General features: G+C 44.7%; 1 protein-coding gene across 1 annotated transcript in view; it reads right to left on the reverse strand.

The window, feature by feature from the left end:
- Positions 1-401: 401 nt before the first annotated feature.
- ak5 (adenylate kinase 5) overlaps positions 402-23,155 on the reverse strand; it is a 45,873-nt gene continuing 23,119 nt past the window's right edge. Inside the window, exons 7-14 of the mRNA XM_062403820.1 lie at positions 21,150-21,240; positions 18,225-18,298; positions 14,600-14,645; positions 13,241-13,285; positions 6,981-7,144; positions 1,919-2,041; positions 1,318-1,518; positions 402-1,022 (exon numbers count right to left, since the gene is read on the reverse strand). Of these exons, the coding sequence (XP_062259804.1) occupies positions 945-1,022; positions 1,318-1,518; positions 1,919-2,041; positions 6,981-7,144; positions 13,241-13,285; positions 14,600-14,645; positions 18,225-18,298; positions 21,150-21,240 (822 nt within the window). The 3' untranslated portion in view covers positions 402-944. The remainder of the gene's footprint in view (positions 1,023-1,317; positions 1,519-1,918; positions 2,042-6,980; positions 7,145-13,240; positions 13,286-14,599; positions 14,646-18,224; positions 18,299-21,149; positions 21,241-23,155) is intronic.

Raw genomic sequence — 23,155 nt, forward strand, 5'->3', positions numbered from 1 at the left:
CAACTATAGGACTGAGATTAAATGAGGAAGGGGAATCGAACCTCTGTCCACCCTCAGTTAACTTTTATTTAATTTCCACACCTTCGTTGTGACCTCGCCACCAGCAGATGGCGCTATCAGATCAACTGTGATCATCACTCTACACACCCACCCACACACACACACACACGAGAGTTGGGCCTCCATGACTTCCGAGGACATTCCACTGACATGTTCTGATTTTCCTTTACTTAACCATAGTTACAACTTCCCTAACCCTTAACATTGAATTAATTTGACCTAAAACTAAGATAAGAAAATCTTCACCTTCACCTTAAAATGTATTTATCCACATTATACACACACACACTTACACAACCACACAAACTTACACACAAACCAAAGCACACTCAGAAACCAGCGTTTAGCAAATGTCTTTATTGAATGTTAAACACCGGACTCCAACAAGCACTTGCACGATGAGCTTGGAAACATACAAATGCAAATATAATATATAACACTCTGCTCGTTATTCGCTGAACGCACAAAAGGCCGTGAAGCTTGATTGTAATTCTTGCATGCTCGTCGCGATGGGACGCATGTTGCTGTGCATGAGAGCGGGGACGCAGGCTGACACCTTCACCTCAGCCTGGGGGGGGGGGGGGGGAGTTTCTCAGTGTCTGGCAGGTGGCAGCAGATCCACGGGGAGAGAGAGAGAAACGACGCAGGGAGGTGAAGCAGGAGGTGACGGCCGGGGGCTTCCAGAGGGAGGTGTCACTGATCAGGTGATACATGCATACCACTGGAGGTCAATGAGCGTATGTGGAGGTGTGAGGTGGGGGGAGGGGGGAGGGAGCGGAGGGGGGGGTCGGGTACAGAGGTTGACCTCCCCGGCTGCAGAGTGGAGGGGTGGTGGTGGTGGTGGTGGGGGGGGGGAGATGGTGGTTCTGAGGGAATGGTAGAAATCAGACGATGGAGGAGGAGGAGTCCAACGCCTGGATGATCTGAGCAAACACTTCATCCGGCGACCGCTCGGCATCGACCTGCAGACGGAGACAAACAAAAAAACATCACACACACACACACACACACACACACACACACACCCTGATGTGGCCTTTACAGGTTCAAACAGGTCATTTCAAAGGGAAAGACACCACCAAGCAGAACCTGTGTGTCTACCTCCTGAGCCTCGTGTTGGAGGAGCAGCAGCGAACAGACACTGAACACACAGCGAGTTTAAAACTGTGAAATCTCAACAAACACATTCCAGAGGTTGTTTCTGTTTCTAGTTTGACTCTTTGACTCCTGAACACGTGCACGTGAACCTCCTGTTACCGTGTGCAGGAGCCTCTTGTGTTGGTAGTGGGCAGCCACCGCCTGGCTGTGGGTGCAGAAGCTGTCGGCCGCCCGGTGCGTGGCGTCCTCTCTCTCTGAGCCGGGATGGAGGCCGGAGCCGGACGTGCCGCGGCACCCCACCCGACTGGACATGGTGTCGGGGGAGCAGGTGAGCAGGAGCACGGCACTGGGTTCACCCATCTGCAGCGAGGAGGAGGAGGAGGAGGAGGAGGAGGAGGAGGAGGAGGAGGAGGAGGAGGAGGAGAAAGTCTGTTAAAGCAAAGAACTCCAGCCTCCATCTGTCACTGTCATGTTGCCTCATCTGTGTGAATGTGTGTGTGTGTGTGTGTGTGTGTGTGTGTGTGTGTGTGTGTGTGCACTTGAATTGTCTTCACTGCCAAACACGTCTTTGTCGTTCTCAACACATCCTTTGTTTCTCTCTCCTGCTTTAACACCACGACTCATCCTGACGTCACAGCCTCAAGTCAAACACGCTTTCAGAATCTGACTTCATCTCTTCACTTTTCCCTCATGTAACATTTTAGTCGCACGAGACTTCAACTTTTTATTTCATGTCTGTCCCGTCAGTGTGGCCTCTGACCTTTGCTTCGTACTCCTCCGCCTGTCTCAGGTCTCTGGGAAAGCTGCTGATCACGAGGCCTTTCCCCTGCCGCTGCTGTCCTGAGGACGCCACGGCTTCACACAGCAGCTCCAGCAGGACGTCCTGGAGATCAAGCAGAAGAAGAAATCATTAAAACTTATAGAAAAGCAGGAATACTCAAGCCTTTGTGTTTAAGATTCATGTGGAGGTTGGATTAGGAACAGGGCTCAGCGGTCGAGACGCCTGAGGGGTCAGGACGCTCTGGACCACAGCTTCTGTCGGGGAGTTACTCAAATATCTGAGACACAAAACAAGGAGACACAACAAGGAGACACAACAAGGAGACACAACAAGGAGACACAAGGAGATGTGTGCAGAATGCCTGAGTGTTTGCAGCGGGGGTGTACGGAGCAGCTTCCTGAACCTTTCCTGCCGCAGCCCTCTGGTCAAATATCTGAGGGAGAATACAGCAGGAAAAAATCACAGCGAGGGAAATTAGATTAGACGATGAACACACAAGTGTCTGGTCTGAACCTGGACAGAACCTGGTCTGAACCTGGTCTGAACCTGGACAGAACCTGGTCTGAACCTGGTCTGAACCTGGTCTGAACCTGGTCTGAAACTGGTCTGAACCTGGACAGAACATGGACTGAACCTGGACAGAACATGGACTGAACCTGGTCTGAACCTGGACAGAACCTGGTCTGAACCTGGACAGAACCTGGTCTGAACCTGGACAGAACCTGGACAGAACCTGGACAGAACCTGGTCTGAACCTGGACAGAACCTGGACTGAACCTGAACCGAACCTGGTCTGAACCTGGTCTGAACCTGGTCTGAAACTGGTCTGAACCTGGTCTGAACCTGGTCTGAACCTGGACTGAACCTGGACTGAACCTGGTCTGAACCTGGACTGAACCTGGTCTGAACCTGGTGTGAAACTGGTCTGAACCTGGTCTGAACCTGGACTGAACCTGGACTGAACCTGGACTGAACCTGGTCTGAACCTGGTCTGAACCTGGTCTGAAACTGGTCTGAACCTGGTCTGAACCTGGTCTGAACCTGGACTGAACCTGGACTGAACCTGGTCTGAACCTGGTCTGAACCTGGTCTGAAACTGGTCTGAACCTGGTCTGAAACTGGTCTGAACCTGGACTGAACCTGGTCTGAACCTGGTCTGAACCTGGTCTGAAACTGGTCTGAACCTGGTCTGAACCTGGACTGAACCTGGACAGAACCTGGACAGAACCTGGACTGAACCTGGACTGAACCTGGTCCGAACCTGGACAGAACCTGGACTGAACCTGGGCTGCTGAAGCTGCATCAAATCAGACAACCCTCCAGCACCTGTGAAGCTTTGACTCATTAAATATTAAAGGTTCTTGTTGTTTGGCTTCAGCACAGACGGCTGAGCTGAGCGTCGACTCCACGTCTGCATTGAGACACAGAGACCACATGCTCTGTTTCATATGCTAAAGTCCTAAATGCATGGGGGGGGGGGGAAGCTCTCACTTGACAGGGGAATAATAAATCTCGCTCTCTGTGTTGCCATGCAACTGAACGGCAACATTCTACTGAGCCCAACTTTCACCGAGTGGATTTCACGTCTCCGCACTCGACACCGAGCTGCAGGTTCCAGAGGTTCATCTCCACTCGGTGATCCCTCCACTCCCATGGTGCACTTTACTACAGGAGCTTATTTGAATGTGTCCTGTTGTAAACCTGGTGAGGTGCACTTCACTAATCCCAGTGTGGGATTACTCATCCTGCTTTAAATCACTGACTATCTCTCTCTCCCCCTCCCTCTCTCTCTCCCCTCTCCATCTCCATCTCCAACTCCCTGTCTCTCCCCCTCCCTCTCTCTCTCTCTCTCTCTCTCCCCTCTTCCTCTCACTCTCCATCTCCATCTCCATCTCCAACTCCAACTCCAACTCCAACTCCAACTCCAACTCGCTCTCCCTATCCCTCTCCCTATCCCTCTCCCTTTCCCTCTCCTCTCTCTCTCTGTCTCCCTCTCCCTCTCCTCCCTCTCTCTCTCTCTCTCTCTCTCTCTCTCTCTCCCCCTCCCTCTCCCTCTCTCTCTCCCCCCCTCTCTTTCTCTCTCTCTTTCTCTCTCTCCCTCTCTAACTGTCTCACTCACACACATAAAAGTAAGCGTTTGGCAGCGAGTGCATGGGGACGTGACCTTAATGTGCTGAGAGGAGCTTAGACGGCTGAGGCTGGCGTGAAAACCACTGGGTCTGTGAGCGTGGGCGTCTTTATGTGTTTGGTGTTTTATGAGCGCCTGAATGTCTGAGGTTTGTGTTTTCTATTGTTGTGTCTATTGTTTTGTGTTTGTGAACTTCCTCACATACTTCTGGCAGGTTTATAGATTTGTCCCTCCATAGCAAAACAAGAAAATCTATATCGTGCGGAAGATTGAAAGTATTAATTCACAGAAGCTTGTTTCACTCCAGTTTAAACATGTTGTTTCGCAGCTTGTGTCAAATAAAGAGAAGGACATTCCAACGTCAGCGTTAAATTCATTTTCCCTGTTTCTCAGCTCACGTTTGTTTATTTCTTCGAAGTGTCAGAAGAAGCAGGAGAGACAGAACCACGTCTCTCTGAGTCTCTGAGTCTCTGACCCTCACGAGCCTCCTCATGTGACTCACTAAAACACTGGCAGTAAAAACACAGTAAATAAAATATCATCCTCTCGTTACCGGCGGCACTAAAGCATCAACTCCCCCGTCTTAAACTGAAAGGGGAATCATTAAACCGGAGAAACATTTAACTAAATAAAAAGTAACTACATTCAAAAACCTCTTGTCTGTGTTTTGATTCTAACAGGGAAATATAAGAGAGACATTTAAAATTTCAAAGCCTCTTATATCAACTTTCAGTTTTTAAAGGACAACATCATTATCCGTTTTGTCGTCCTGCTGCTTTGCTGCTTTTATCCACTCGATGGATCTGAACTGGTCCCGTCTGTTCTCTCTCTCCGAGGTGATCCAGCTGCTGCTGCAGGTTCAAATGAAGCGAGGGATGAGGGTCACGCACCCGAACCCGCTGGCGTGTCCCTTAGAGCTGTTGTAGAAATGTGTGTCAGCTGCTTCTGTGGTTTCTATCTGTTTTGTTTTTAGCTCACAACATTTACATAACGGACTGAGATGAAGGTTTAAAGTTCAGCTGACAGAATTTACAGCTCAGAAAACAGGATGAGCTACATGAGGCCTGATGGGATGTGAACATCTGCACTTTGTCAGATTCTAATACTGAAGGACAGATCAGATTTGGTGATAACGAAACACAAACTGTGGTAAACTTTCAGTTCGACTCATCTGCCTGGTCGCCCTGATGCATCTAGTATCTGTTACTCCTGCCTTGACGGTCCGGACCTTCAGACTTTTTGGTTTATTCCAGATAACAGATGTGAAATGTTCCTCAGATGGCTGCTCGGACTGGAGATAGTCCGGCCAGAAGAGGTGGTTGTTTGTGGTCGAGTCTTCACTCCGCTCTCTCAATTACAAAACCAAAAGTCATCGGATCCAATGCAAACAAAGTCAGAAAGACATGAACTTTGCTTCAGACTTCAACCGCCTCCTGATAAACCTCGCCCATCTGCCCTGGAAGGTTTCACTTTTCCAGACTGAACAACTCTCCTCTAGTGAAGAATTGAAGTCATGACTCTGAGCTCTGGACTCATGAGCAATGTAGAACATTTGGATTTTCATCTACACTTTGTTGCTTTTCCTTGTGTTTCGTATTTGAGTTCTCCTTTGTCCTTTGGTATGCGTGGACGCCGGCAGGTTGTTTGTTCTCTGTGGGTTCCGGAGGAGGGGGGGGGGGGGGGCTGTTTTTGTTCTTTACTGTAAATGAACTGTTCCTCATTTCACCAGCTGAGTTCTAATTTAGAAATCTCAGCATGAGGACATTTTCATTAGGTCCCTGATTTTTATTAACAGCCTCATAAGCTCCCTGCTGACACACCAGCCCGTCCAGCACATTGTGTTCTGTTCTCTAATGTCGCAGCAATATTTGTTGGCTGTGGCCCCACACTGGTTTACTTCCTGTATTATTTAAATAACTCTTTGGCCTCTTTAAAACAAATATTGGATCTACTTATAATAATTGAATATGATTTAATGATTTAGATCAAAATCGTTCCTGATAAGAAGAATCCTGTGAAGATCTTTGTTCTTCTCTTGTGTTTTCTCATCTATTTAAAACCTCCTGGTCCGTGGGAAGTTATTCTCACAGACTCTTTTCTCTCCTCATTGCTGCGATGAATCTTAATGAGATTCTGTGTTTGCTGTGAATCTCCTGTGAAAACGTCGAGCGGGAATGAAGTTGCATCTGGCCCCGGGCGAGAGTCGACTCCCCGGGCGATGAACATGTCCACGTCTCCTCAGAAAACCTCTTCTCCTCTCTGAGGCTTTGGAGTCTGGATATTTTCCCAAAATGAATTGTCAGGTTCCAGAGGCCGTTTTTTCTAAACTCACCTGAATGTATAAAAACATCTGAACGCCCCTCTATTCATATAATTGGCAGGAAACCCTGTTATACAGCACGTAGGACGTTTTATCTGTCATCGACTCTTCATCTTCCTCCGTCTGTCACGAAACAAGATCTTGTTTTTTAAATGAATATTCTGTCGGATCTGTTTACCGCTCAGTTCTCGCCGCTGTCTTGTCTTTTCTGCTGCTGTACCCAGAGATCACCTGTCAATCACAAAGTGTGGGCGGCGGCGGCGTGATTCTTTCATTTTCTCTTCCGGGCTCGGTGGCATTTCACATTCTCCGCTTGTTCTTAAAAACCCAAACAAACCCACTTTTTACTTTCCATCCCGTCTTCTCTAAATAGATCCACTGACATTTGGAACGTCACATTTTCGGAACAGAAGGGAATCAGTAAAATGCAGAGTTTGGTTTGGTTGATTAAATATGATGTAAAATATATTTGACACTCGATTCATGTCTGAGGGCAGGTTATGAATTTTGCGTCACGTGGACATTGTTGTGATAAATGACCAACGTCTCGGGTTGATGACCACTGTGGTCTTGAACCTGACTCCCTCACTGACCTTGGGCAGCTGCTCTCCTCTCTCCAGGACGTCCTGCAGGTGGCGCCCTCTGCTGCTGCGAGTCTGCAGCTCGGCACACAGCAGGTCACCCAGGGTCATGTGACGCAGGCCCAGCCGTTCCTCCATCCGCTGGCACTGGACCGACTTCCCTGAGCCTGGACCACCTGAGTACATGAATGCACACACACACACACACACACACACACACACACACAGGGATAAGTCTATCGTCACATAGGAAATCACTGAGGCAGAGCTCAGGGTGAGGAGAGCGTCAGGAGGAAATTAAGAGGTGAGAAGAAGTGCAATGGAGACAAAGACAATAACAAATAGATTGTGTTTGTGTGAGTGTGCGTGTCTGTGTGTGTGAGTTTGTGTGATTTGATCATTGACTCATGTTGTTTGAATCTTATCAGTTCACATTCTGTTTCTTAATAAGATTTTGTACTGATTATCTGTTTCCATTCTAAAACAAAATGTCTTCATTCTTTTAAACAGCCACTGAACAATCACAAAGTAAATCAAGTGTTTACTAAATAAAGACAATAAAAACATATAAAGAGCAAACAGGTGGATAAACTAAAAGAGATAAAGATCAATCTGGAGCAGACACACAAACACTGAGGGGCCTGTGGTATTGTCAGGCATCTGTGTTTGTGTGTGTGCATTTATGTGTGTGTGTGTGTTTGGGTGGCAGTGACTAACAGAGGCAAGCACACAGACGAGGAGAGAGAGTGAGAAAGAGAGAGAGAGAGAGAGTAATATACAATCAGCTCTAATGTGAGTAAAGAAAATTAAACCCAGGCTGCTCGTTTGAACTGTAATTTGCAGTGATGCAAGAATCAGAGTTAAACAGGAGGAGAGGGAGGATAAGGAGGAGAAGGAGGAGAGGGAGGAGAGGGAGCCGAAGAAAGAGAGGGAGGAAACGGAGGGGAGGGAAGAGAGGGAAGAGAGGGAGGAGAGAGAGGAGAGTGAGGAGAAGGAAGGGAGCGATGAGAAGGAGGAGAGGGAGGAGAGGGAGGAGAAGAAGGAGAGGGAGGAGAAGGAGGAGAAGGAGGAGAGGGAGGAGAGGGAGGAGAGGGAGGAGAAGAAGGAGAGGGAGGAGAAGGAGGAGAAGGAGGAGAGGGAGGAGAGCTGCAGAGACAGATTCATGTCTGTCACCACGACACAGTTAACAAAGAGAGATCAACTCAGACTGGAGACAATATACGACCTCTTCTCTCTCTAAACTGGGAACACTGGATGGTCTCCATTCAGGGTCATTCGCTTAAATGAAAAAGGAAGAAGAACAACTTCAGGAGCTTTCAATTTAAAAAATGTCCAACTGTCATAAAAATTCATAAATAATACAAGACAAATCTAGATAAAAACTAATTAACCATCTAAACCAAGAACCTTAACCACGAAAACCAACATTGGGTCTTAGGGTTAGGGTTCTTCACAGTGTGTGATAACAAATGCATTGCAACTAAAAGTAGTTTATCAACTGATGAGTCAATTTAATAAAAACACTTAATAAGATACTATATTAAAAACACTTCTAGAATGGATCTGATATTAAATCAACCCAGTGATCCAAAACTTATCTTGTATCCCTGAACAAACTTAAAACTGTTGCTCCCCAAGATAACATATGAGCAGACACACACACACACACACACACACACACACACACACACACACACACACACACACAGCAGAGACTTGTTGGGTCTGTATCTTGTTTGTCTGCAGGTGAGTTATCTCAGGTTAGTGGTTTATCTTCCTCCAGCAGCCTGCAGCTCAGCATGACCCTCGTCTTCATCAGTATGCTGCTCCAGTCAGGGAGTCGCTGCCCTCAGCCCGCCTTCAAAAACAAATGTCCTCACCGCCGTCCCCTCAGGGAGCGAGGACACATATGAGCTCGCTTCACCCCCGGACACGACCACCAGAGGAGGGCCAGAGGAAATAGAGGAGGGGGGGGGGGGGGTGCATTCATTCATTGAACAGCCAACACATATCCACTGATTTAATTTATTCCACCCGGCTTCAAAATGCTCCTCACGCCTCCACACCTCCACTCACAGACAGTCATCCTCTCTGCGCCACACTTCTGCCAGGAAGGGAGATAATGACCCACCAGGCCCGAGGCACAAACCCAGAGACGCTTGTTAGTGACTCTTCAAATTAGAGGAATCCAACACAGACCTGCGGTAGGAACAGATCTGTGGGTAAAGTCCCTCTCCTCTGTGAGACCCTGTGAAATCTGGATCAGCTCCAGAGTCACATGAAGTGTGTCTGGAGCTGTTTGTTCTAACAAAACTCTTCTCATCTCTGGTTTGCTTCTGGTAATCGAAGCTTTCTAATGGATTAGAAGATACAACACAAGACAAAATATAGGTCAACAATTAGCAGTTAACAAATAACACATATCTAGCGATGAATCATGGTAAAACAGGAGCAAGACGAAAACCTGGAATGGAACTAGCTCACACCTCTGTCACACACTGATAGATACACGTTTTCTATCATCAAGATTCTTCTTCTGGAAATCAAATGAACTAAAGATTGATATTGAGACTCAGGTAGTTTTGTGCTGCAGGGAAACTGATAAAAACTGCAAATTGGCAAATGAAAATTCAAATGAATTCATATCTCCATCCAGTTCTATCATGAATATCATGTTTAATGCAACAGGAGGATGCACATCATTATCAACACGCCAACTTGTCCACCTCAGGAAGTATCAGACTGCTTTTTGAATATCCAGCTTATACTGTTTATGATTTTAGGGTTAAGAAAACAGGGAAATTGTAAATTTGATGATCATTTAAAAAACCCAAAGAGAGAAATAGTTCAGCAGGTTTTCTATTGAGGAAAGTCAGATGTTTGCCATGTGCCGAGCAGCCTCCAGTTCTCAGGTTGGTGGAGGATGAGATGTGAGAAGCTGAGCAGCTCACAGCTCCGTGACAGAAGGAATTTATCAGAGAGACGGAGCAGCCGACAGAGATGAAGATGAAAAACTCAGAGCGAGGCGAAGAGGAGCCGAGGAGCAGGAATCTCATTGTGTGTTCAGCCCGGCTGCAGAACTCCATCCTCCTTCAGCAGGTGAGAACCAAATCAGTCCAAGTGACAAAAGAGCTGCGCAGGAAACCTCCACTAATTGAGACTCTCAGTTATTCAGATCAGCTTCAGGTGATGGAACTTTAGATCAGAACTTTTCACTGAGGTCACGTTAAATCATTTCTCTGATTTATTTGCTTGAAAACAGCTGGAAACCTTCAGAATAATGTGAGTCTACAACTCAACACAAACAGTTCTATCCAGATCTACTTGTTTTCACACGTTACACTTTTAAACTATGAATTATTTTAGAAATCCATTTTTAATAATAGCAAAAAATCAATCCTGCAAATAAAAACATTATTGGCTCGACGCTCTAAATGTAATTTAGGATTTTTATGTGATTAACTTCTTCAACGGATTATTATTGATCATTAAATGAACATTAAACCGGTTCATATTGTGAGTATTTGATTTATTGAACTCATTTTACTTTCCCTAATAATGATAATATCTTAATTTGTAGACCCCTTTGAGTTCCAGTGCTCTTTAACTGGGCAGCAACAATAAAATCCAAATAATATTAAGAGGATATTAAATCCTTGTGATGAATTGCATCATTAAAATCTTCCACGCTGCTGAAATGAGTTTTGCTTGTTCATAATTCTTTAACACAAATTACACTGAAGTGCCCGATTTCCACTGCATCAATACAAAACAACTGAGTCTCAGTAGTTCAATTTGAGTCAGATTCCGAGGATAGAAATTTAAATTTTGCACCGTGGAGAGGAGGGGGGGGGGGAGCAGAGGAGAGGGAGAGGGAGTTGAGAGAGGAGCAGCGGGACAAGAACATGAAGAGGAGAACGCCGACAGAGGGAAGAGGAAGTAGAGAAGGAGCTAAAAGCAGAGACACAGTGAAGCCTCACATTAGCATTTCCCTCCGGCCCCGACGCTGCACCTCACTGCCGCAGAGCAACGCTTCAACTTCTCCTGGTTTCACACTCACAACTCTCCTCTCACAACTTTCAATCAAAGCACTTTGAGAACTTTAACTCAAACCGACTCGACTTGTGTATCTGACTGTCATTCATTCTTACAGGAGCAGGAGCTCAACATTCAAGAAAATGGCCCGAGAGGTGACACAGGATTGATCATAGGTTCAACTCCCTGTTCACACACATGACCTCCTCAGATAAAAGCGTGTCAAAGCTTCAGGTCCATTTTAAAAAAAAGGATGAGACCCAGCAGAGGAGTGTCATCAGTATGAAGGGAACAGACTCAATAAATAACCTTTGTGAAGGTGAAGCTTTAGTGTTTGTGAAAAATAGAGACTTGATGAAAACCGGATGTTTTTTAACTTTGGTTTCTCCGTCCTCGTAGACGCTGCCTCATCGTGCTCTTACAGCACTGATCACGTGTGTGACGCCATTGTGAGGATTATGACTCAGGAGGTAGAGAGGGTTGTCCACGGACCACAATCCCAGTGGTTAGATCCCCAATTCAGGGTGTGTACAATTTTGTAGCCGCTCAAAATAAAAATCCTGAGCTAGCAGATTGAAGTGTGTTTCAGATTAATTTCAGCCGCTGTACGATAACAACAAAGACAGAGGGATACTTTAGTGATCCAGAGGGAAATTTGGGCATCGAGCGAAACACAACACAGTCAAACAGAAGAGCGCAAGAATAATATAATAATAAAAAGTCAAGAAAAAACCAGGCTAGAAATCTGTAGCCACCACCGATGTGTCGCTGAGATGATGTTTTAGAACGAGGAATGTGCTGAGCCTGTTTCTATCTGCTCGTCCACCTGAGATGAATCTGTCTCCCTCGTGTTCACGTTCCCCTGCTGTCAGTGTGCCGCCCCCACCCCCCCCCCCCCCCCGCCTCCAGTGCTCTGCCACTCATCCAGGGGAAACTCTGCAAACTCTGGTGCAGCGACTCTGAGTGTAATTTAGTTGTCAGCACCTTTTCCGTTATTCCAGTTGAGCTCTGGCACTTTTTCTTTGTCTGTTGTGAACCCTCTTCTTATTTACGTCACGTCTCTCTCTACCTGAGCTGCACATTGAGTCCCGGTTCTTTTTTAAAAACAGAGAACAGCCGTTTGATGAAGTGACAGAATGTACGACACAGGAAAGTTTAGCCGACAGTGAAACTCACTAAATGATCAAATCTGTAGAGCTGACTCCGTGAATAGTTTCAGGATGTGGAGAATATTACACAGCACTTGTTATTCAATTCCAGTTCTTCTCCTGCAGTGAAATGTCCACGTGTTTAACATTAAGTCCTTGGGTCTCTTGAAAGGTGCTTTATAAATTCAAGCTATTTTTATTATTATTATTAAAAGGCCTGTAGGTGGATAAACACAGATATCTTTGTGTTTCTAATTATGTGATTAACTTGTGCCAAGCCAATTATGTGACACACCCAAAAATATTTATTTATCAGTGATATAAAGTAGAAATAAATGAAATATTGTTAAACAAAATTACTTCTGATTTTCTATTGATGTAAAACTGTATTAAATAATCAACCTAGTTTTGTTTCAGCTGATATATTCTTCGGATTTTTCTCTGTTTCAGAGCAGCAGCGTTTACTCTCTGTGATTTCACTGTTCACACTCTCAGAGCTCAGCTGTGACAGAGGAGAGACATCATGTAAATCACAAAGAGGTGCAGGAGAGAGGACGCCTGCACACCGACTCTGAATTCATTTAAATGAGGTTAAGAACCATCCAACCTGACAGAGCGAATGCAGCAATTACTTCAAAACATATCTGAAGAATAACTGTGAATACTTTTGATAAGTAACCATTACAATTTTGCCTTTAAAATCTTTTGTATTGAAAGAAATGTAATTAAATGTGTCGCTAATTTAAGGTCAGTTTTACTCGTTCAGTCGCTTCCTTTCTCTTCCCTCAACAAGCCGAGAAACTCTACTTGAAAAGTAGAAAAACGTTTAATCTAACTTTCCCTCCGACGCCTGAAATCAGCGAGAACCACAGACCTCAGTCCACTTCCTGATTCTGTGCAGAAAAATACCAGAGCAGCTGATCGACTCATCTCATGTCTGTTTCTGTGTCAAAGAATGAGACGAGTGTCAGTCAGCAGCTGCTCGGTATTATTACGTGTACGCGTGTGTATGTATGTATGCGTGTCGGGATGTTTGTGTATGTGGATGTGTGTGTACGTGTGTGTGTGTGTGTTTGCACATTTACCTACCAATCATGAAGATGACCTTTGGTTTCCTGTGTTCGGTGCTATAACCTGTTAGAGGAAAGAGAACCTGAGATTAACATGCGCTGCACGTCAACACACACACCAGGTGGACATGTGTTACTGCAATGGTTTTATTTAATTTCATTGACGTTATGTAGTTTTTAATATAATTAGTTGCATTTGAGCTTCTTCCTCCTGTACAAGTACAACATATCGGTCTGTTGACAGTTTATTATTCACCTACGTGTCCGTGTAAATTTCTACGTGACAGGAAAGTTAAAGGAGCCTCGGCACAAGTGTCAAAACAAAAGGTCGAAGTAATAACTGACCTGTTTTCCCTCTAATTTACATATATATGACATTTCTTGTAGTAAACAGTCTCTGGGAGTCTGGCATTTCCAGGAACAGTCACAGGAGCTGATGCATGTCCAGCACTCTTTTCCGTAGTAAATGTTTTTTAAGAAACAGTCTAGTTCTGGCTTGTCGAATGAGAGGATTTCTTTATTTTATATATATATTTTATTACAATGTTTTTTTCTGTTTTAAATTATTGTCAAATCAACATCTTTGGATTTCTGATTCTTAGCCGGTTAAATCCAGCCACGTGAGGACATCAGCTTGAGATGTGGTGAAGAGCGTTTCTCAGTATTTTGTGACGTTTAATAAACAAATACTAATTCATTAACCAAAACATTTGATGGTATATTAATCAGTGATGAAAGTGATCAGTCACAAATAGAACTGGCCCAGTGGCTGCCCACCAAACCAACTGACGCCCGACACCAGTTTAACTCTGACCAGTGGGGAGAGAGTAATGGTTCTCATGGTATTTCATGTAAGAGACACGGCTTATGTAAATCTGCAGTTTTTTCTCTAGTAATCAGATGGCCCTCCTCCTCCTCCTCCTCCTCCTCCTCCTCCTCCTCCTCTCTTTGCTCTGAGGAGATAGACAACAGATCTAACTGAGACGCAATCTACAGACCGGTCCTCTTCCCCCTCTATTACACAATCAATACTGTTGATACACAGGGATGATTACGAAAAACACACAAAGACACACACACAGACTCACACACAAATGCCATGTGACTGTGATTCACCAGACGCCTGAATGAGCCTCTCTCTCTCTCTCTCTCTCTCTCTCTCTGTGTGTGTGTGTGTGATGATATGAATGGGGCGCTGCTCGTTGATGAAAGGAGGCAGAAGCTGATAAATAAATTACATAACAGCTAATAAAAGCTCTGCTGATAAGATATCGCTTCGTGGTGTTGTGTCGTCACCTGTGTGTTATCGAGGAGGGGGGGGGGGGGGGGGGGGGGGGAGAGAGAGAGAGAAGGACAATCAATCATTGAATCAACTCACTGTCGACCGCTGCTTCATCAAAGCCGACGTCTTCCTCCTCGTCCAGCTGGAAAGACGAGACAGACTCACGTTAACATTCTCAGAAAACATGTATTATCATTTGCATGGAGCTGGATGATGACAACCGATCAGTCCACAGTTTCTAATCAAGAACTTTATCAACAGACTAATTATTACAGCTTCATTCAGCACATTTCTTCATATTTTTTTTAGAGTGTCATCTTATGTAATTTGAGTTTTTATTCTGTACTTAAGAAAATGAAGATAGAGATAAAAGAAAAGAAAATCTCCCAAGAGTCATTGCTGCAGGTTGCCATGAATATCCTCCACAGGTCAAATGACTCCAGTTCCAGCTTTAGAACAAAATGGTTTTTCATCAAATGAAAGACAAAATCAAAATGAAAACTCTGAATGCTAATTTGTCAGAATACAATAAAAATAACTTGAGGACCCCAGAGATAAAGAGAACAAGATAATGAACTTAAACAGATGATTCAATGATGTGATCGAGTGATTTGTAATTTGAACGGGAACAGATTGTCAACCCCCCCCCCCCCCGCCTAATGGACCGTGCAGTTAAGTGCTGTCTCATTTCTATTCCAATAATGACACGACTGAGTTCAAAATTAAAACGTTAATGGATCTTCTGAATGAGTCGATTCTCCCCGATTCGTGTGAGAAGAGAGGAAACGTGGAGACTGCAGATGAGGTTTTGGGATTTATTGATTTTTTTCACCGGGATGAGAAACTTGAACGATCTCTTAAAACTTTGAAATGTTGAAGTAGAAACTTTGCATCAACCAACACAACCTGCAACATTAACCTCCACCAGACGGAGGTTATGTTTTCACCCCCGTCTGTTTGTTGGTTTGTTTGTCTGCAGGATTACACAAGACATCCATGAAAATGTAATCTATCAAACATTGTGTTGTTTTGATATTTGAACTGATATCTCAGGGATAACACGATCTAACTGGAAACCAGAATAATCCCCCTGTGTTTTTCCCTTTTAAATCCAAAAGAAGACACATCATACTGGATGTGCATATTTCCCCTAAATGTCAGTGACAGTGTCGTTGTATCTCACTGAAGCGATTAGTGTATCTCACAGAAATGTCCCTTGTCGTCCTGTTTGTGTATTTCATGGAGGCTTTTGTGGAGCGATGCGGTGAGAGGTGCAGACAGATGGTGAAGAAAAGACAACGAGAATGGTCACTGAAGAGAGATGACTTCCCCTGACATTCCTGTCTTTCCCCAGCTCTTAACTCGCATCGGACTGAAACCGACTGGCTGATGTTTGTGTGTGGGGTGTGTGTGTGTGTGTGTGTGGGGGGGGGAGCTGCAGTAAAGACGAGGCGAGGAGGAGCTCTGTTAGTGTTAAAGAATTGTCTTCGGTGCGGGGGAGGGCCGGGCGCCAGCAGAGAGGCTTGGCATGTGGGGACACCAACTGGTCGCATGACTCAGAGAGAGAAACACATGACACACATACACGCACACACACACACAACACACACACACACACACATGAAAGTCGATAGTGTCTATTGGTGATGAGTGACAGTATGTGATAAAAAACAACAACATGTATGTGTCATAAACACAAAACAACACCTGTTAATGGATGAAACTGTTGATGGATGTTGAACGTTCATTCACTTCTAGATTTATCGTGTAGTGTTCATTCTACGGAAACATATTTCACAGTCGTACAATAAGGACCTAATATTATATCAGATGTATGAATCATTAGTAGACTCATGTTTCTGATCATCTTGTGAATGTACTTCCAGTATTTCTATATTTTTTTTTGCTCAGTTTTTGGTCTCCTCCAACTTTGCTAGAGACCAAAATGTATAGAAAAATATATAAAACTAAACATAAAGATCAATATAACTACATTTTGGAATTCATGCCGGGAGTGATGTACGTTTCAAACTGTGGATTCCATCCATTTTAAAAAGGGCAGGATTAAGAAAGAAGAACAAGAAGACCCGAATTAGACTTTAAACCAGTACAGAGAACATGTGGTCGTTCCTGTCATTGGTGTTTTCTTTTTAAAAGTATCATCGTTTTTTGATGGGAGTGAACCTGGGATTAAAAGCTTTAACCCTGGTCTGGCTTTTAGAAAGTAAATAGATATTTTGACTAAATAGGAAGGAGAGAGAAGGACAAATAAAGAATTTTTATTTGACCACCAATTTCTGCAGAGGGAGAGAGAAACCTGAGAGTCTCCACTGCCGACCAGCCGGCGGTGAACAGACTCAGTTATCGACTCCGGCTCCCAAGTGTGAATTCAAGGCTCTGTGTAAATGAAGAGGTGAGATGTGAGAGAGCCCTGAACAAATCAGGCCTGGATCGAAAAGAGAAAACAGTGAAGCATCTCCACGAGGCAGCAGGAAGCCGAGGCATCGGGAGCTGAGCATTTATGAGACTCTCGGGTCTGGGTCATGATTCATGCAGCATGTCTTCCTCCATCTCTGGACACGTTGAATCCATCAGTTCACAGTCAGGTTTGAAAAAAGTTAATTTGTCGATTGTCAGTTTGATTCAAAATGTGATTTCTCTGATGGGATAAAAAATGTCACGCCGAAAGGGCAATAAGACGATTATTAAGAACAATACTCCAATCAGGTTGTTATAGTGATGACTGAGGTGAGAGGAATTATTAAGATTCATAACACATTGTTACGGCTGCGGGGATCGAACCTGTGACTTGTCTGGTAATATCGAATCATAGTCAGGAAATCTTGTCTCTGGAAAATAACTAATTTTTATTTCTACTTGCGATTGTTTGTTCACTTTTCACTTGTAGTTAAAGGTTTTGTCTGTGACGTTAGACTGTGATGATCCCGACTACCAGATGTTTGGAGTGAGATGTTTTTGAACTGCTGCCTCATGCGTTTTTTTAAGAGGTGCACCCTCCCCATAGGTTGAATATCTAAAGACCAGTCCCTGTCAACAATCCCAATACTCCAGTATACTGCTGTGGTGTAAATCAATCCCATTACAGACCCACAGAGGATTGTGAAACTCCTGCCCTGAACCCCAGGGAGCGGCCTGCTCCTGCAGGACGGGCTCGACTCTTTCCACTGTGACCACGAGCAGGGAAAGAGTCTGGCCTACTGAAACTGCATGAGGCCCCATTAGAGTGAGCTGGTGGGCAGCAGGACCAGACCAACAGAAACATAACCAGGGGAATATGGTGGATATATAGATGGGTAGTATCTGACTCTTCTTCTTCCTTAGTATGGAGCACTATGATTGGCCATTGGATACTATGGAAAACAACAATGCTCCCTGGACTTCGCCAAAATAAAACAGCAACTTCCAGATAGTAGTCCTTAGGATCAGCAATGACCATCAAACCAGAACTCTTTCTACTTCCTTTTCTATTCCTGCAGCTTTCAGTCTTCTTCGAAATTTGGTTTTAAGCTAGTGATTCGGAACATTCAACTTTGAGCGGCTCTGACAGGAGCTACATCATCAGATTCAGAATCAGAGCAAGATCCATAACGAAGCACCGACAACCAAACAGAGGCTTTTCCAGTCGGTTCAAACAACCAGCTACTGGGGCTCGAGTGAAACCATGGTTAGGAGGACTTGTGACAGTGACTCGTCATCTTACCTCAGTGTATTTGCAAGCCACATCTGACAGGCTGCTGATGTCACCCAGTAGACCGAGGTCCAGCTCACTGGGACCTGAGGACAGAAGAAACCAACAAACATCAAGCTCAACACCGACCTCAGGGAACTGGTTGACACATTTTGGGTGATGTGCTTATTTGGGTTTCTAACTAGTGAAGATCTTCAGATTAAAATTCACTTAAGCTCCAGAACTCTGAACCTGAACTTCCCTGTGACTGAAAGCTGCTGACAAAATCCAACACATTGAACAACTCGGTGGAAATGGGTCGTAGATGAAACTCTTCCCCTCTGCAGATTGTCTCCCCCCCCCCCCCCCCTGCACGTCGGGGCCTCCTCATTAGAGAACTGGGTTAGGTTCTGTGAGGATGCAGCTTCAAACATTCAGGCGGATTCCAGGGAGACGGTGGATCTCTCAGAAGCATCATGTGGGAAAAGCCTCATAATGCAGCAGATTAACAGAGAAGTAAACAAAACAGTGTCCTCCCTTCTCCTGCAGCTCTGAACTGGGAGAGTCAGCAGAGTGTCAGGGTGCATCTGGTGTCTGAGGTCTGACTGTGTGCAGGGTTTTCATTTTGCCCACCGAGTTCCAGCGGTGTCAGGTGGTTGAGTTCGTCAGCATCGCTTCGCTTGGGCCCACATGTGCTGCTGTGGTAATCACAGCCTGAGGGCGGGCGAGGCTGCAGGAGAGTGGCAGCAGTCTCTCTCTCTCTCTCTCTCTCTCTCTCTCTCTCTCTGCTGGGAGAAAGGTAGCACCAGCAGCAGCAGATGGTCTAAATTTCCCTCAAAGAGTTTTGCCTTAACAACTTTCAGTCTATTTTTACATTTTGCACCATCTTCCTGTTTCCTGCGCCTTTCTCCTTTCCATCACCTGATCTCTGAGAGGAGCACGGAGCAGAAATAGACCTTTTAGTGCTCGTTCTTTTGAGATGCACTCCAATTCATGAGGCTTTTCTTTTTTGTTCCTGTGTGGATAAACCTTTATGGAGGATCCATTATGGAAGACATATAGGAACATCTAGATATATGTACAGATCTCTTTAATGGAACGTGACATATATCACTACATTTTCTTTACGGGAAGCTCTTTCAGTCCCTTATGCCCTGAATGAGGAAAAGAAAAATCAATAGTCTCTAAGGTTTCTCATTCCTACGAGAGTAATATTTTATTTAAAGCACAATATAATGAGATTTTCCAGCCCGATCACCCAGAATGGCTCAGCGAATATTAAGAGGGTTCCGTGGCTTCTCTCCAGTTAATGAGGAGCTGTTGTTTGAAGCTCTGCAGGGTTTGTGTTGCTCTTTGTGTTGTTCTGTCTTCTTTGTGTGTGTGAGCCATGAGGCGAGAGGAGCTGGGAGTGTGAGCTGCAGTCTTCTGGAGACTGGAGTCGGCACGATGCACTGAGAGAGAAGTTGTTCAAGTCTTTACTGGAGGATTTAAGGTTGAATTTGACTTTAGTATTAGTCCCTCAAATAGATGAACAGATACATTTTCATTCTTATTCTCTTCTATAAACCCTTCTATTTATTTTCAGGAGTTATCTTTGGCTCACCTACTGATTGGATTTTTGGGAAACAGCTCTCCTGATCATAACAATACCATAACTCCACATTTTTCTCCTCTAGCAGAGTTTCCAGGCACCATATGTTCTCCCGCTGTGATTCAGCACCTCCTGACACGAACCTCAGTTTAAATCTCAGTTAATGTTTCGTGGCAAAACCTGCTGCCGACTCTTCCCTTCATCGCACCATCACTGAAGCAGTTTGCGATTGATTGTGCCGACCTTTGGATCGTGGCACGACGTGATGACACTAAAGATAACACTAGCAGATTTTTAATTCAAGTTTATTTATAAAGCCCGAGATCTGAAGATTGTATCCAGAAGGGATTTATAACCCCCGCAGCACATGACACCGTTTTGTCCTTGGACGAGCAACAAAGTCTGGAAACGGATCAAAACCCCCGAAACCCGTCGGGTAACTTCTCTCCAGCGCTGAACTCTTCATTCATCGACCTCCCGGAGGATTTCTGCTTAATAAACACTTCGGCAAACAAAGCCTGTTGTGAAAGAACCAGGGGCCATTTAGGGGTTCTCTATCTTGCCAAGGACACTTCGGCATGCAGATGGGGAAGAGTGGGGATTGAACCGGCAACCTTTTGTTGGAGAACGACCACTCTACCCCCTAGACCACACCGCCCCCAGTTGTCAGTGTAGCACAGGCAGCTCGGATGCGTCTGGCAGCACCGGGTCAGGACCAGTTACCATCAAACCATCGGAGACGGATTCCCACCTCGTTGAGTCGGTTCCTCACTGGTTTCACTGGTTGCCATGACAACTCCTGTGGTAACCAGGGAGCTGGTGGGTGATGTTCTTTCGCTTGTTCCGCCTTCTCATGTATTTGGACTATTTTGGAGAGACCCCCCCCCCCCCCCCCCCCCCCGCTGCAGTGTTCACATTGATTAGCAGCTTTTAAAAAAGGCTCTAAGCCGCCTGATGTTCTCCACTGGGACTGATGGTATTTTGCTGCTGGTGATGGTTTTTATTGCATCAGGTTTCATCATTGTATCAGCCCATGTAGCTACTGCAGAGACTGTCATCAACTGCTCTATATAAATGTTTGTATTTATGTTCACACATTGAATCAATGGTAGGATTATTTTTAAATCATTAAGACTCAAATATTTCCTGTAGAAACTTTACATTTTATCTAAGGTTGCATTCTGTGGTAGCTGGTAACATACACTTTTTGGTAAATGATAATAATCTCTCTCTTATTTTCCTTTAGCGGATTAAACTGACTTTTATTAAAACCCATAATAAAGCTGTAACGTTGCCCAGGATAATCATGGTGAGATGAAAATCTTTGGAGGTGTCACAGTGTTTAGTAAAATGAGAGATCATCTCACCAGCTCCCGGCTCGTTGGAAGGAAACAACTTGTTGTCCACAGTCGTGCTGATGTCACAGAAAACCTCCTCTTCATCTCGGTCGGCATCCAACTGTAAGAAAAACAAAATCATAAAACAAAAATGTTATTGTCCAGCTTTTTGAAATAAAATGTGTGTTTCTGTGTGACCTCTGTTTGTCATTAAATGAATCCCTCACTCTTCCTTTAATAGAATCAGATCGATCATATCAAAAATGTTCCTTATTTCCAGATTGTAGCCAGAATTTCAGAATTGTTAGAATTTCCACCTGATCACATTTACTCCTGGTGTGATTTGTCTCATGTATCCACGTTGAGATCTGATCGTTCTGTCGATAGAAGGAAAGAAGAAGAAGAAGTGTGTCGACCACTGTGAAGCTGCCTTCTGGAGTCAGATTGCTTTTTGATTGCTCCGTTTTTCATCTGTGTTTTTTATGATGTGATGTCTTCTGTTGTTTACTGGCTCCCAGCTGCTAACTACCGTGCGGGTCTGGAACACTTATGTGCTATTATTAATACTTCCGCCTGTGTCACATGTCACAGCATTATTAAATCCACAAGTGGTCACAATGTGTCCCTGAACATCAAGTACCTTTCAAATCTGAAGGTACCTGAAGGCCCCTGTGGATTCAGTTGGTTGCAATACACAGCTGCACCAATAGATGCCACTAAACCCCACGATCTAAACCTTAAGGCTGAATTGAGACTCTATTATAAAGATGGACGACACAACAGCTCCCAAAGGTAAAGCCAAAGCGTCTTGATCGCCCCCTGGTGGCTGGCTGCAGTATATTGGTAAACCTGCCTCCTCCATGTTAGTTAATGGGACTAAAACGGCAAAATATATTTCAAATCATTTTTTCTCAAAGATGGTTTCTTGTGATTGGTCAAGAGCATGTATCGGTGGGACCTTACCGCACCTCAATCCCTTCATCTGCACAAGATGGCAAAGTTTGCATCCGGGATGTTTTAGATTCATTTCTGAATCGTGGGAGGAAGAGGAGACGTGTGGTCCATCTTTATAAACAGTGATATAGGAAGTGTGTATCGTACAGGTTATAGCATTTACTAGGAGTCAAATAAAATGCTTTAAAAAAATGTCACGACCTTAACCTACAACAGGATAAGTCAAACGGACGTGCTTTGGTCAGAGTTCAGCGGCTGCGACTTCCAGACCGAGACTCATTATAAGATCAAACATGAAAAGCGAGCTCTGGTCTCTGGGAGCTACACACCCGGGCTACTTTGCACTCAACGCACACACACCACAAGCTTTAATAAAACTAGATTAATTAGCCTCGGTCTCTTTCAGATTCTTTGGCGTTCAGATACTTTCCTTTGCACAAACTGTATTCACAAAATCGAGCGTGAAGAATCGGCTTTGTGAATCAGGACGACGCTGATTGAAACCGACCTTTCTCGGCTGACCTCCTGTTCCCAGCAGAGCAAATGACGAGCGGCTGAAAAGGTGACCTCGTGCATGTAGAAATTCGATATAAAGGAACTTGACAGATTAGCTCTCAGCAGGGTTCTTTACTCAACATGTAAACTACATAAAGAAATGAGTGTCAGGGGTGCGAGTGGAGGTCAGGCAAATGTAAAGCTCCTTTTCCACTGGTTAAGAAACCCACTGGCATTCACTTGCATTTGGCTTTTGTCTGCAATGGGAATAGAAACTGTGTTCTCTCCCATGACGCACTAGATTCAGTTTCTTTATTTTACCAGTCTAGGATCCAATGCTGTGCCTCTTCTGGCGTGACGTAAGTTCTTCTCTGCATCGTGCAAAACGCAGCACTGGCCAGACCACAAGGTTTTCTGATGTGTTGGGTTCTGGTGCGTTTGTGATTGAAGTCAAACAGGACTCACCGGGGGGGGAAACGAGAAAGGCAAACTCTTCCCCTGCCAATGGGAGCGGAGTCAATAGCCTCTTTTTTTTTTTTGAGTCTACCTGAGTTTGACTGAACCCTGCGTACCTGCTAACCTTGGTG

Source organism: Platichthys flesus, chromosome 14 (genome assembly GCF_949316205.1).
Source record: "Platichthys flesus chromosome 14, fPlaFle2.1, whole genome shotgun sequence".
NCBI classification, from domain to species: Eukaryota; Metazoa; Chordata; class Actinopteri; order Pleuronectiformes; family Pleuronectidae; genus Platichthys; species Platichthys flesus.